Raw genomic sequence first — 15529 nt, forward strand, 5'->3', positions numbered from 1 at the left:
AGGAGGGAGTAAGGCAGTGTGCATAGAGAGATTGTTGGAAAGAGAGACTCAACATCCCAACTCTCCCAGTAGTTTATACTGAAATCTTCCAGACCTCCCTGAAAACAAAAATGTGTTGGAGGCAACCCCTGAAAACATGCATTTGCCAGGAGGCCCTGTTTTATTACAGCCATATCATATCTGTGATAAGTGTCCTTGCAACGCTGAACACTGTTGCAATCCCAGGGTCATTTTCCAGGAGATGTAAATACTGGAAAGGGTAAAAAGAAATGGTGAAAACTAGAAGTGAGATCCCGGAAGCTGTACAACATGATTATCACACCGGCCTCACACAGAGACTCATTTTAGGCCACGCGTGAGCTGAGCAGATGAGGAAAAACCAAAACTGCTTTTCAGCAGTGGAATGGGACCAAAAGGGTAGCTAAGATTCCTCAGGCTCTGCTCGCATGTGATTTTCCCCTTCTCTGCCTCGCAGGACACCACGACGTCTGTGCGCATTGGCCTTATGATGGAAGAGATGATCTTCAACCTTGCAGATACACATCTGTTCTTCAATGACCTGGAGGTTTGTGGTTGCTGATTTCATTTAATATTTGCCATGTTTAATCACCTGCATCTAGTTTATGGGAAGAAGGATGCTGCCTTTCCTTTCTTTTTCTTTTTTTTTTTTTTTTCCTTTTTCTTTTAGAAGCTTGAAACTTTTGCTAACAACCCCCAAAAAGGCCCAAAACTGTGGCCGGTGATGGTTTATTGGAAACACACTTAGCTCAATTATCTCCCTAGCTTTCCTGTGCAGTTAACGGGCTCTTCTCTGTTCCAGTGGTAGTGTCCACTGGCAGTTTTACTAATCCAATAATGGCTATGTAGTTTCTTCCTCCTGAAATTTGCTATTTAATAAGTTTATTAAGGCAAATTAGTACAGATCCTCCTGGGTCAGTAATAATTAGCAGTGGCCCAGGGTGGAAGCTTTTAAAAACAATTTACATTCCCCTGAAAGCATGTTTTATAAAGAGAAGGAGTGAGAGTGAGCAGAGGGAATATGCTTATTTAAAGTATCTGCTCCTGAGCCCGTAAGCAAGATCCAAGGGAGATAGGGAAAAAAGCGGGAGAGCAGCTTCAAAAATAAATTGAATTCATTTGTTTATACCCAGCCTATGTCAGAAAGGATTTTGAATGGGAAACATATTTAAAATAGAACTAGTAACACAAAGGCAAGCGGAAACAAAGCTATGTCATGAATAAGGGTAAGACGTTGCACAAAAAAAATCCAGGCTCAGGCTAACTATTGCAATCAAGTTCAGAGTGTATCACTTCCTGGTAGCCAAAGTAAAGAGGGAAATACAATGAGTTACTTCCCTCTAATGAAAGAGCAAGCAACTTTCTCGAACGTGAAGAAGGGGTTTTGGCTGATAAAAGGATCAGTATGGAAATCTTCTGGCTTTGTAAATTATGTTCACCTTATTGGTTCAACAGATTGAAAAATAAAGGCAACCGGCCAGGGCGTGGTGGCTCACGCCTGTAATCCCAGCACTTTGGGAGGCCGAGGCGGGTGGATCACAAGGTCAGGAGATTGAGACCATCCTGGCTAACATGGCGAAACCCCGTCTCTACTAAAAATACAAAAATTAGCCGGGCATGGTGGCGGGCACCTTTAGTCCCAGCTACGCAGGAGGCTGAGGCAGGAGAGTAGCGTGAACCCAGAAGGCGGACCTTGCGGTGAGCGGAGATCGCGCCACTGCACTCCAGCCTGGCAACAGAGCAAGACACCATCAAAAAAAAAAAAAAAAAGAAAAGAAAAGAAAAATAAAGGCAACCTAAAATAAAACTGTATACAAAAGAACAATTCTATTTCTCTTAGTAGGAATATTTTTTCCCGGAATCTGGAATATCCCTGGGGACTAAACTGAAGTAGAAATATAAAGGTTATGGATTTCAAATCCATCCTGGCTAGCCCAAGGCACTACTAATATTTATCATTAGGAAAGCATACAGATTTTTCTTTCTAGTCTGCAGGCTGGAGTTCCAGAGAGAGGAATCCTTGCTGAAATAATCAGTCTTGTGTTTTGTCTAATCTATGTAAGCCTCTTGGGCCTCAGTCTTCACATCTATAAAATGGAATTGGTATTCTTTGCCCAACATCTGTTTCAAAGAGCAGAACTAGGTAGAAACTTGAGGAAGAAAGAGAGCTTTGGAGCAATGGAGAATAAATACCATTGGCTTCAAGGCTTGGGACTGTCTTTATTCAAAAGCAAAGTTCAGGCTCGCTTCACGATGACGTCTATGGCTCGAAGGACACAAGAGAGAAAACAAACAAACAAACAAAAACTATGGCCGTTGAATTCAGTGAGTATTTATGGAGCCTAATGCGGTAAAGACTCAGCCGATTGCAAAGATCAAAACCCAACTCGTTTTAACCAAAAGTGGAAATTATTGGCCCTTGTAGTTGAAAAGTCCAGGGTTGTTTTCATTCTTGCTTATTGCCCCCACTTCTGTGAGAACAGGGACCACTCTGTGTGATTGACCCTGAATCTCTAGGGCCCAGGCAGTAAACAACCAAACAAATCCATAAACAAGACCATTTATGATAATAAAAAGGATATGAAGAAAATAAAATAATCAGATGTGAGAACAAGTGATGGGGATGGAGGAGGGTTGGGGGGCAGCATTCTTGAGGGGGCCGGTCCAGGGAAGGCCTCTTAAGGCAGTAACACTTGAACCAAAGGATGACAAGCACCCATTCAGATGGAGATCGGGGGCAGTGGGGCGGGGACAGCAAGTGCAAAGGTCCTGAGTGAGAACAAGCATGAAGGCCCCTGGGATCAGAGAGAAGGCATGGAAGCCGAAGTGCAGGAGTAAAAGTATGGAGGCGGCCAGGATAGATGAGCCTGGAGCAGGAGATATTACAGCAATCGAAGCTCATTCTAAGTGCCTTGGACATCCCTGGGGCAAGCTGGTATTAAGAAGGAAAAGCCACATGGTCTGGATTGTGTGTTAAGAAGACCTCTCTGGCTGCTGTGTGGAGAATGGGCAGTCAGAGGAGAAATGTGGTCTGGGCATGGTGGCTCACACCTGTAATCCCAGCACTTTGGGAGGCCAAGGCGGGTGGATCACTTGAGATCAGGAGTTCAAGACCAGCCTGGCCAACATGATGAAACCCTGTCTCTACTAAAAATACAAAAATATTAGCCAGGTGTGGTGGCGGGTGCCTGTAATCCCAGCTACTCAGGAAGCTGAGGCAGGAGAATCACTTGAACCCAGGAGGCAGAGGTTGCAGTGAGCCGAGATCAAGCCACTGTATTCCAGCCTGGGTGACAGAGTGAAACTCCATCTTAAAAAAAAAAAAAAAGTAAAAAAGAAAAGAAATGTGGAGGCAGAGAGACCAGCCAAGAGGCTACTGCAATAGTCCAAGCAAGAGAAGAAAATGGACTGGATCCAGGTGGTAGGAAGACGTGGACTTGAGGGTGAGGTGAAGCCAAGAGGACTTGCTGATAGACTAGATGTGGAGGTTGGGGGAGAGAGAGGTTGGGGGAGAGAGAGGTGGCAAGGACTCCTGGGCTTGATCTGACCAGGATGTGTTGTCCTTCACTGAGATGGGCAAAACAGAAGAGGTGTTTGGTATGCAGTGGAGGATCCCATCCCCCTGTCTGGGGTACGTGGGGTTTGAGATGTCTGAGACACCCTGGTGAAGATGCCAGATTAGGCAGCAGATAGATGAGTTTGAACCTCCACTGCAGTAACAACACCAGGCATGGAATAGGCGCCTTGTGGATCTTGGTTGAACCTGCGACTCAAAGCCAGGTATTTTGTGGGATTTCTGTGTATTTCAAGCTGATGTCTTCAGAGTCTTGTCCCACTCTGCTGTTTCTCTCTGGCCCCTGAAGTCGAAGTTGCACCTCTAGAAGGAGGATCTTAATTACCAGCTGGAGCTACTTAGGGAAGCCAGTTTGTTTTTATTTTCTAAATTTATTTCGAAAATGTCCCAGTGCCAGAAGCCCCCAGGGCACCTCAGCAGAATTGAAACCACGTTATACGATGATGAAGTTAAAATTCACACAAGTGAAAACATATTGTTTGTTGGTGCAAGGCAGTCCCTGTCAAAATCTAAAGCACAGCCTTCTGCAGCTGCCCAGGGAAGCTGTGTGGACCAGGGAGAGGCGTGCTCAAGGCCCGGCAAAGCCAGAAGCCTTTGTTCTCCGAGCCTGTAGTAGTACCACCTGTAAGGGAGTTCCTTCCTGCGTCCAGCAGCGCTTTATGAAGGGCTTACCATTTGCCAGGCCCTAATGGAATGCTGTGGATTCAGCAGCAAACCAAACACAGCAAGACTCATGCCCACAAGGCATTGACCTTCCAGTTCAGGAGGCTGACCATAAACAATGGAATGCAAAGTATAATGTCAGAGCAAAGTGCTCTGAAGAGAGACCAAGAGAGTCAGGGAGGAGGCTCTCACCAGGGCTTTTGTTTTGTGGTTTTCACTTGTTATATCCAGGAGAGGCTCCTCTGACTTTTTTTTTTTTTTTTTTTTTTTGAGACAGTCTCACTCTGTTGTCCAGGCTGGAGGTACGATCTTGTCGCACTGCAACCTCTGCCTACTGGGTTCAAGCGATTCTCCTGCCTCAGCCTCCCAAGTAGTTGACATTACAGGCACACGCCACCATGTCCAACTAATTTTTGTATTTTTAGTAGAGACAGGGCTTCACCTTGTTGGGCACGGTGGTCTCGAACTCCTGACCTCAAGTGATCCACCCTCCTCAACCTCCCAAAGTACCAAAGTACTGGGATTACAGGTGTGAGCCACCGCACCCAGGCTCTTCTGACTTTTGAGCAAAGACCTGAAGGAGGTGGAGGAGGAGGCCATGCCGATATCTGGGTGAAGAGTGTTCCAGATAGAGAGAAGCACTGTGCAAAGGCCAAGGCATGATTAGAGTTGATGGGCTCCAGAAACTGGGAGGAAACCAGCAAGACAGAAGCAGAGGGAACAGGAAGAATTGCGGTGGGCAATGAGGGTGACGCCTTTGGGCCATTGTAAGGCTTTGGGTAACAGCCAAGGGTGACAAAAGCCACTGGAGGGTTTAGAACAACATGATGTGACTTTGGTTCAGAAGCTGCCTCTGGCTGCCTGGTGGAGAACAGACTCCAGAGGACAAGGATTGAAGCAGGTATCCGCATTAGATCAGCAACTTCCAGACTCCCAGGGGAAAGAATCTGTGGGGTTTAAAGAATGGTCCAGGATTGGCCTGGTGCAGTGGCTCACGCCTGTAGTCCTAACACTTTGGGAGGCCGAGGCGGGTGGATCACTTGAGGTCAGGAGTTCAAGACCAGCCTGGCCAACATGGTGAAACCCCGTCTTTACTAAAAATACAAAAATTAGCCAGGTGTGGTAGCAGGCACCTGTAATCCCAGCTACCCAGGAGGCTGGGGCAGGAGAATCGCTGGAACCCAGGAGGCGGAAGCTGCAGTGAGCAGAGATCGCCCCACTGTACTCCAGCCTGGGTGACAGAGCAAGACTCTGTCTCAAAAAAAAAAAAAAAAAAAAGAATAAAAAAAAAATGGTCCGGGACACAGAAGGTGCCACATGCAGCTGTATCTTAGGATATTCTGCATGCATGTCCCAAGTTGAGGACAAAAGCCTTCTAATCAGTTCCATCTGCTGTTGAGTCCTGGATCTACCATCTCCTAACCTGGGCAAGTCTCTCCATCCCTCTGAGCCTCAGTTTGCTCATCTGTTAAATGGGTGGAAGAAAAGCCCCCACCATCTAGGGCTGTAAGGATGGAGCTATGTGAAAGCAGTCAGCACAGAGCCTGGCATACCTGCCCAATGTGGGGGCCTTTCCACCAGGGGGCTACAGGGGCTACATGTGTCCCTGGGGATAGGCAAGTGGGGGTTCTATGGTACCAGGGCAAATTGTTTAATTGCTACATATTTATTTTACTGTGAATTAGAAAACTATAACTAGCTTGCCGACCCCTGATTTTACAATCATTTTATAAAAGTATAGGCAACAGAAATATGACAAAGATGATGACAGTCATGAGCAGACCAGGCCTGGGTCCCAGCCAACTGCTGCAGCTTGGGCATAAATATCGACAGCTCCCTCCCCTGCTCCCTGCCACCTTGCCTTTGTGCAAGAGCTGCTGATTTTGCAGCTCTTACTTTGCAGGGCAGGTGAACCCTCCTCTGAAATGTCACCTGGGTCATGGGTAAGGGTGGATGTTCGGTTAAAATTCAAGCACCTGCTCAAGATCTGTCAAAACTGTCCTCCAGCCCCACTCTACTGCACTCACTCTGAAAGCTGTTCATGGGAAGCCCCCAAGCCCTACTTCACAGGGATGTGCCACTGTCGAGTCAGAGCTGGATCTAGGTCTGCGGCCTCTGTCCCAGCCAAGCAGGGACCCCTTAGGTTTTGACTTCTGGGCTCGGATGCAGCCAGGAGGAGATACCGTTCAGCCCTGCCCTGTGAGAAGAAGAGAATGGGGAGGCCTGGCAGCTGAGACTGTGCTACTGCACTCCAGCCTGGGCGATAGAGGGAGACTCCATCTCCAAAAAACAAGAAAAAAAACAAGTATTATTTATGTTTTGAGATGTCACAACTTTAATTTAAAATACATTTAAAACCTAGATTCACTTTGAATGGCTGAAATTTTATAGGCAGTGTGATTAAAGATGATTCCAAATTTCAGCAAGGGGACATTTAGTTCGGGCATGAAAAAGAAGTTAACAAGCAAAGGTACCTATAAACAAAGGCATCATAAATAGATATAAAGCCAGAAGAAAAGGGATCTAAAGTAGACAGAGAAGATAGGCTGACTCTCCAGTTGCAGATTTTCATTATCAGCTCATCACACCACCGAAACTCTCTGGTGATTTGCTATCCACATCCATGGCGTTTGGTGGCCCTAAAGATTGTAACAGCCCCCATCCTCTTGGTTAAAATGGCAGGTGTGTTGACAAGAACTGTCTTAGGTACCCCCTGCCTGCTGGGCATCACATTCTTCTTGGTATATATTAAAAGAACACAAGTTTGGGCCAGGCATGATGGCTCATGCCTGTAATCCCAGCACTTTGGGAGGCTGAGACAGTGGATCATTTGCGGTCAGGAGTTCAAGACCAGCCTCGCCAACATGGCAAAACCCCATCTCTACTAAAAATACAAAAAAAAAAAAAAATTAGCCGAGCAGGGTGGCATGCACCTGTAATCTCAGTTACTTGGTAGGCTGAGGCAGCAGAAACCAGGAGGCAGAGGTTGCAGTGAGCCGAGATCACACCACTGCAGTCCAGACTGGGCAACAGAGTGAGACTTCATCTCAAAATAAGTAAATAAATACATACATACACACATACACACACACAAGATTTGCAGGCAAGATGCAGCAGGACTGAGGAGGGGGCCTTCCTTGCTCTCCCTTGCCTTAGCAGGCAATCTGTCAATGTCAGGGTGTCCTCTGGAAGCCAGGAGGTGTGCCTGAGTGAGGTGCTGTCCCTGAAGAAGATGTCCAGGGGCTGGCATGGTGAGGGCAGTAGTAAGAGGGAGGCAAAGAGTTTGGCCCCAGGAGGGTGGAATTAATGCATCTGGCCAGGGAGTCAATGGTTGCACAGCAGCGGCTGAGGTTGGAGGCACCTGGCGTCATCCTGCCTTGCCTGAGTTTCTGCTGCATTCTCTGGTCCTGGCCCCTGTCCGCTTCTCTTCACTCCCCTTGCCATTACCTCTGTGGTCTAAGTCACCATCATCTTTCTCTTGGATGTCATCACGGCCTTCTCACTGTCTCCCTGCTGTCTATGAATTAGGATACAAGCTCATCAGAATAAAGAGGCTTAAGTACAACACAGATCTGTTTCTCTCTCATGAGGAAATCTGAAATGTGAACAGTCTAGGGCCAGAAAGGCAGCTCTTCCGTGCCAGAAGCCCAGGCACAGCGGCTTCCTTTCCCCCCACCCCCCGAAAGACAGGGTCTTACTCTATCACCTCAGTCACCCAAGCTGGAGTGCAGTGGCATGATCATGGCTCACTGCAGCCTCGACCTCCCGGGCTCAAGCCATCCTCCCACCTCAGCCTCCTGAGTAGCTGGGACTATAGGCAGGCGTCACCATGCTCCGCTAATATTTTTATTTTCTGTAGAGATGGAGTCTCCTATGCTACCCAGGCTGGTCTCAAACTCGTAGTCTCAAGGAATCCTCCCGCCTTGGGCTCTCAAACTGCTGGGATTACAGGCATGAGCCACCTATTCCAGGCACATTCCAGGCAGCAGGAAAAGGAGGCAGAGACAGAAAAGGGCACCACCCAGTGGTTGCAGTTCTCTCTTCTGCTCACACCCCATTGGCCTTAACATAGTCACTTGGCCACACCTTCCAAGGCAAGGGAGCCTGGGAAATGTAGTCTTTATTCTGGACAGTAACGTGCCAATAAAAACTGCTACTAATAAAGGGGGAAGTGAATTGGGTATTGAGGGTCAGCTGGCAGTCTCAGCCTGACACCTTTCCTCAGTTTTCATCACAGTAGCCAGAGAGGTGAAAAGGAAAGCTGAACATGTCACCTTCTGCTTAAAACTCTTCGGTAGGCTGGGCACAGTGGTTCACGCCTGTAATCCCAGCACTTTGGAAGGTCGAAGCAGGTGTATCACTTGAGGTCAGGAGTTCATGACCAGCCTGGCCAACATGGCAAAACCCTGTCTCTACTAAAAATACAAAAACTAGCAGGTCATCGTGGTGGGCACCTGTAATCCCAGCTACTCGGTAGGCTGAGGCAGGAGAATCGCTTGAAACCAGGAGGCAGAGGTTGCAGTGAGGCAAGATCACACCTCTGCACTCCAGCCTGGGCAACAGAGCGAGACTCCATCTCAAAAAAAAAAAAGCTCTTCAGTGAGCTATTATGGACTGACCCCACTTGCCTCTCCAGACTCTTTTTCTCCTACTCTTTTCATCATTTGCTCCACTCCAGATCCAATGGTCTTTTTTTAATTCCTTGAACATCCATGCTCCCCACTACCTTAAGATTCTGCCCACGCCATGCCCTCTGTATGGAACACGCTTCCCCACCATTCTCCCCTCCTCTTGTTCTCAAGGTCCAAGGCCTCGCCAGTTCCTATGCACCTCTTAAATCTCTGAACCAGTTCCATGTCCTTAGGGAAGTCTTACCCGATTCCCCTCAAAAGGTTAGATTCTGCCATCATATGCTCCCAGGATGCCTCATACTTATGCGGTACATTTTGTACTCTTTGTAACCATTTCATAATTATTTAAAATAATTGATGTGAATTCTGTGTTCCCCACCAGCTGTGTATTCCGGGAGGGCAGAGAACATGTCCACTGTGTTCACTGCTATAACTGGCACATAGTAGGTGATCAGTAAATCGTTGTTTCTTGACAGTTGATGATCTTGCCCTACGACCCCATCCATGGTAACAACTGCCTTCTGGAATTTCTAACTTTCAGGAAACTGACTTTGTTTATGTGCCTTTGACTTTATTAGAAATTAAGTAGGTTAACGTCGTCCATACAAAACAGGATGTATTTATCTTATCTGCAGAACTCTAGAGGTTAGCAATCCAGGGACCTCTTCTCGACGAAGAGCTCAGATTCCTGCCAGCACTTAATTCTCACCTCCTATTTCACAGACCTCAATTTCCATTTACTGCATTTTCTTCTCCTCAAATCCTGGTCTCTGGTTCTGCAACCTCAGCCGGGTGCCTGGACTCTGACCCGTTCTCCTCATTTGCTAGATCCTCTAGTCTGGCATGTTTGCCCTGGATTATTCCTCCACACTGTACACATACCTCCTACCACCTGTATTGTGAATTACCAGCCCTGCTCCTTAGCAGTGTCATTTGTGTGTTGGGAGGACAGGGGAGTGTACCATTTTTTTTTTCTCAAAGAATGGGCATTCTGAATGTTCTCATTCACATTAGTGTCAGTGTGTTTAACTAGACCAGCATTCCCACCTGAGGGCAGCCCCATCCCTTGGATGGATAGGGGGGCGCATTAGAAACTAGGGGTGGGGCCAGGCATGGTGGCTCACGCCAGTAATCCCAGCACTTTGGGAGGCTGAGGTGGCAGATCACTTGAGGTCAGGGCTTCGAGACCAGCCTGGCCAACATGGTGAAACCCCGTCTCTACTAATAATACAAAAATTAGATGGGTGTGGCAGCGGGTGCCTGTAATCCCAGCTACTCAGGAGGCTGAGGCACGAGAATCACTCGAACCCAGGAGGCAGTGGTTGCAGTGAGCTGAGATCGCGCCACTGCACTTCAGCCTGGGTGATGGAGCAACACTCAGTCTCAAAAAAAAAAAAAAAGAAAAGAAAAGAAAAAAAGAAACTGGGGGTGGGTGGGAGGCAGAGATTGCATTGAGCCAAAATCGCACCACTTCACTCCAGCCTGGGTGACACAGTTGAGACTCTGTCTCAAAAAAAGAAAGAAAGAAAGAAACTGGGGGTTGGGGTAGTTGGTTGTCACATGAAGGGAAAGCACTGTTTGCTTTTAGAGGCAGGGCCAGCAATACCACTCAACCCAATATGTTGGACAGTCTTGTACAAAGTGGAATTCTCCCATCCAAATGCCCACCACACTGAGTCCCTGAGAGATGTCAGTCAGCTGAGCAGTATTTATGGATGCCTTGTGCACAGCATGATCCAGGTTTCATGTGGTTTGCTCTTAATTAAAATACAAAACAAAACAAAACAAAAAACCACTTTGTTAAATGTATGGTTTTTTCTTACTCGTGTTTTAGGGGGAAAATGACCAGTACATCAAACCAGTGATGTCATAGGTAATGATGCCCAGGATGAAGCGTAGGTTTGTGAAAGAGCATCAGTGTAAAGATAAATGAGGAGGCCAAGCGCAGTGGCTCATGCCTGTAATCCTAGTACTTTTGGAGGCTGAGGCAGGAGGATCACTTGAGCACAGGAGTTTGAGACCAGCCTGGGCAACATGACAAAACCCCATATCTTCAAAAAATAAAAAAAAATAAAAATAATTAGCCGGGCATGATGATGAGTGCCTATAGTCCCAGCTACTTGGGAGGCTGAGGTAGAGGATCGATTGAGCCTGGGAGGTTGAAGCTGCGGTGAGCTAGCTGTGATCACACCATTGCACTCCAGCCTGGGTGACAGAGCAAGAGTATCTCAGAAAAAAAAAAAGACTGAGAAGTTAGTGAAAGTGGGGACTCCTCTATGGCTAAATCCGTGAAGGTGCGACATGAAGGAGCATGGCTGTATCCGGGTGAGTGCCATCCACTAAGAGGCCTGGCACCATGGAAGGAGTGGGATGCTATTTGGGATCAGAGGACCTAAGTTCCAATTCTGACCTTGATTCTTCTGAGCTCTAAGACCTTGAAGGAGGTATTTAACTTGGCTGACTTTCCACTTCTTCGTCTGAACCAGATCTCAATAATAACTGACATTTACTGAGCACTCACTACATACCAGGCACTGTTCTAGCTGGCTTGTATGTTTCACTTTATTTAATCCTATTATTATCCCCATTATACTAGTCTGCTCAGTCTGTCCTAATAAAATACCACGGAGCGGGTGGCTTACACGACAGAAATTTCCTTTCTCCCAGTTCTGCAGGCTGGAAGTCCATGATCCAGGTGCTGGCAAAGTTGGTTTCTGGTGAGGGCCCTCTTCTTGGCTTGCAGATGGCTGCATTTTTGCTGCATCTTCACCCGGCCTTTCCTCAATGCATGTACATGGAGAGACAGCCAGAGAGAGAAAACAGCTGTCTGGTGTCTCCTTTAACAAGGACACCAATCCCATTGGGTTAGGGCCCCACCCTGTGACCTCACTTAACCTTAATTACTTCCTTAGAGGCCCTACCTCTAAATACAGCCACATAGGGAGGTTAGATTTTCAACATATGAATTCTGGGAGGAGACACAAACGTTCAGTTCATAACACCCATTTTACAAATGGGAAAACTGAGGCAGAGAGTGGCTAAGTGAACAGCCCAAGTCACATAGTTGGCAGTGGCAATATTCAGACCCAGGTGGCCTGGCTCCAGAGACCCTGCCCTTACCCATGGTGCTGTGTTGCCTCTGCCAGGGACAGTGATGTCCGTCTGGTTTGAGAAAAAGGATTCCCAGTAAGAATCTAGGAGCTCGTGCAGTGCCGCAGACAGTGGACTCAAAGGAGGAAAAGAAAGTGCAAGGGAGGCTGGAGTCACTGAGAAGTGTGGTGGCGGAAAGCCAAGATCTGACACCAGGAGGAGGAGGAAGCCCCAATTTTCATGGAGAAGACAAATATTTTTCATCTCTTTGGGTTTTTCTGATTTTGTTTTTGTTTATTTTGTTTGTGTGTGTGTGTGTGTGTGTGTGTGTGTGTGTGTGTGTGTGTGTGTGTGTTTTGAGATGGAGCCTCGCTCTGTCTCTCAGGCTGGAGTGCAGTGCTGCGATCTCAGCTCACTGCAACCTTCACCTACCTGGTTCAAGCAATTCTCATGCCTCAGCCTCCCGAGTAGCTGGGACCACCAGCTGATAGCTCCTAAAGCCACCACACCTGGCTAATTTTTGTATTTTTAGTAGAGACAGGGTTTCACCATGTTGGTCAGGCTGGTCTCAAACTCCCGACCTCAAGTGATCCACCCACTTCAGCCTCCCAAAGTGCTGGGATTACAGGCGTGAGCCGCCGCACCTGGCCAAGATTTTTCATGTCTTTGTAAGATGAAAAATCGAATTATTAGATTCCTCTGCTATGAGTTTGCATAGCACCTTATGCAAAGTAAAACTCACACAAATAGCAACAAGCAACCACATGAACACGACAGCATCCTTCACTCCCCGCTGAGGGGATGAATCGCCTGGAGGTGATCAAAGCAATGTGCAAGGGATCTGAATGCACCTTCTAGAAAAGGCATGTTACTCCCACATGCTGAGTGCACATGTGGGAGTAACAAGCACAATCCCAATGGGAGCTAGTGTGTCCTGCATGCGACTGTGTGCCTGGCAGTGACTGAAGCGCTTGTCTGTACCCATTCATTAACCCTTACAACAACCACAGAGGGCAGGTACTGTTATGTATCCCCATGTTAGAGATGGGGAAACTGAGGCACAGAGCGGTTCACTTGTGCGACAGCTGACGCATATCAAGCTCTTCTTTTGCACCAGGCATTGCGCATGAACCATCTCACCGCATCCTCACAGCAGCCCTGCAAAGGAGATGGTTTTTTCAATCTCCATTTTACAGATGAGGAAACTGAGGCCCAGAAAGATCCCTTTCCCAGGGTCACACAGCTAGTAAGAAGAATGTGGAGATTTGATCCCAGGCCAAATGACTTCTCTGCTAATGTCCATCTTTCATGGAGAATAGAGTTTGAGATGAACTAGGAAGTAGAGAACATGCATCAACTGAATGGATGGAAGAAAAGAGTCTTTCAGGGGGCCAGCCATGGTGGCTCATGCCTGTAATCCCAGCACTTTGGGAGACCAAGGTGGGCAGGTCACTTGAGGTCAGGAGTTCAAGACCAGCCCAGCCAATGTGGCGAAATCCCGTCTCTACTTAAATATATATATATATATATATATATATATATATATATATATACACACACACACACACACACACACACATATATACATATATACACACACACACACACACATATATATATATATTAGCCGGGCATGGTGGTGCATGCCTGTAGTCCCAGCTACTCGGGAGGCTAAGGCAGGAGAATTGCCTGAGCCTGGGAGACAAAGGTTGCAGTGAGCCAAGATAGCACCACTGCACTCCAGCCTGGGCAACAGAGCAAGACTCCATCTCAAAAAATAAAAAAATAAGGAAAGAGCCTTTCAGGAGAAACAAGGTAACCCTAAAGATCTTTGGCAAAAGGTATCCCTAGCCTGACGCAGGAATGGCCAGGCATTCGGGCAGGCTGGAAGGGGAGCATTTCAAGATGCAGCCAGGGCTTTAGGAAAGACCATGCCGGAGAGACTCAGAAGTTGCTGAAATCAGGGCAGCCATGGCTGCTTGCCTGACACATGAGCCTGGTTGCTAAACGTGTGATTTATCCTGATAGCTTTAGGAGCTATCAGGAAAATAATATGTCACTGTGTTAACACTGAACTCTCTCCAAAGCATCCTGCCCGATGGTCATTAATACAATTCAGGCCACAGCCTCTTTAGCGCTCTTAAGATAAGTTAAACACTTAGCACAAGAGATGTGGCCCAGGTTTCCCTCCCAGGGAGTAGACTCCTCTCTGGCTAGTCTGGAGGCAGCATTAAGCAATCTCACTTAAAAAATATACCTGCCTCAGAGGAGAAGGAGCAGCCAGGGAGTTCATCGGGGCCCTGATGAGCATCATTTTTCTAACGCAAATTTGTCAACAATTTCTGCATTCATGTCTCCAAGCAGCCAAAGACAAAAAGTAATGGAATCAAACCACAGCAGGAGAGTTTGAGAAACCCCAGCTGTCACCAGCTTAATCAGAACAGGTTTTGATAAGTATTTGTCACTGAGTTTACTGATCAGCAACGTGCAACAACAGTAATACTAAGTATCGGCTGGGGATGGTGGCTCATGCCTGTAATCCCAGCATTTTGGGAAGCTGAGGAGGGCAGATCACTTGAGGTCAGGAGTTCGAGACCAGACTGGCCAAGATGGTGAAACCTCATCTCTACTAAAAATACAAAAATTAGCCAGGCATAGTGGTGCACGCTGTAGTCCCAGCTACTCAGGAGGCTGAGGCAGAACAATCACTTGAACCCAGGAGGCGGAGGTTGCAGTGAGCTGAGATTGCACAACTGCACTCCAGCCTTGGTGTCAGAGCAAGACTCCATCTCAAAAAAAAAGAAAAAAAATACTAAGTATCATACCTGTGGGATGCAGAAGGGCAGTCCAGATTGGCATTTACAGTCCTAAATGACATTTGTTAGAAAAACAGGAAAATTCATAAGAATAATTGGAAAGACCGTTAAAATAGATAAGGCTTTAGCAAGCTTAATCAAAGGGGAAAAGAGAGAGAGAGAGATCAATAAACAACATCCAGAATGAAAGGGTGGACATTACTAAAATCCAGGGGAGGTTGTTTCCTTTAATTACAAGAATGCCAGGTACACTGTTTTACCAATGAATTTGAAAATCTAGGTGAGATTGACACTTTTCAGGAAGACACAAATTACTGAAATTAGCCCAAGTGGAAATAAAAATAAATACAACAAACCAAAGATCATGAAAATTTGTTAAATCATTAAAGAGGAAGTGCGTTTTTGGTGCCCCCACCAAAAAAGGCACCAGGTCCCACTGGTTTTAAACAAGAGTTCCAACAAAACTTCAAGGAAAGGATAAATCTCATCCAGCATAAACTACAGAGCAAAGAAAAAGATGGAACGCTCTCCCACACATTTTATAAGACTAACATCACCCTAAAGCTGACACTGGAGTTACAGCGCATATGACAAATGGACAAATTGCGGTCGTCGCTGCTGAAGTTGGAAGGCCCCTGCGATCCCAGCACCTACCTTCATCCATGCCCTGTGACTCTTTACAGAAGTTTTCTGCAGATCCTGTCTGAGCTTTAGTTTCCACACTGGTGAAAAGAGGG

The 15529-nt window shown here is 46.8% G+C and overlaps 1 protein-coding gene across 2 annotated transcripts in view; it reads left to right on the top strand.

Annotated features, from left to right (window-relative positions):
* EYA2 (EYA transcriptional coactivator and phosphatase 2) overlaps positions 1–15529 on the top strand; it is a 294449-nt gene that overhangs the window by 248977 nt on the left and 29943 nt on the right. For both annotated transcript variants that reach the window (XM_003316981.5, XM_063802586.1), the window contains one exon: positions 476–565. In XM_003316981.5, coding sequence (XP_003317029.2) covers positions 476–565 — 90 coding nt within the window. The remainder of the gene's footprint in view (positions 1–475; positions 566–15529) is intronic.

The sequence above is a fragment of the Pan troglodytes genome, chromosome 21, assembly GCF_028858775.2.
Source record: "Pan troglodytes isolate AG18354 chromosome 21, NHGRI_mPanTro3-v2.0_pri, whole genome shotgun sequence".
NCBI lineage: Eukaryota > Metazoa > Chordata > Mammalia > Primates > Hominidae > Pan > Pan troglodytes.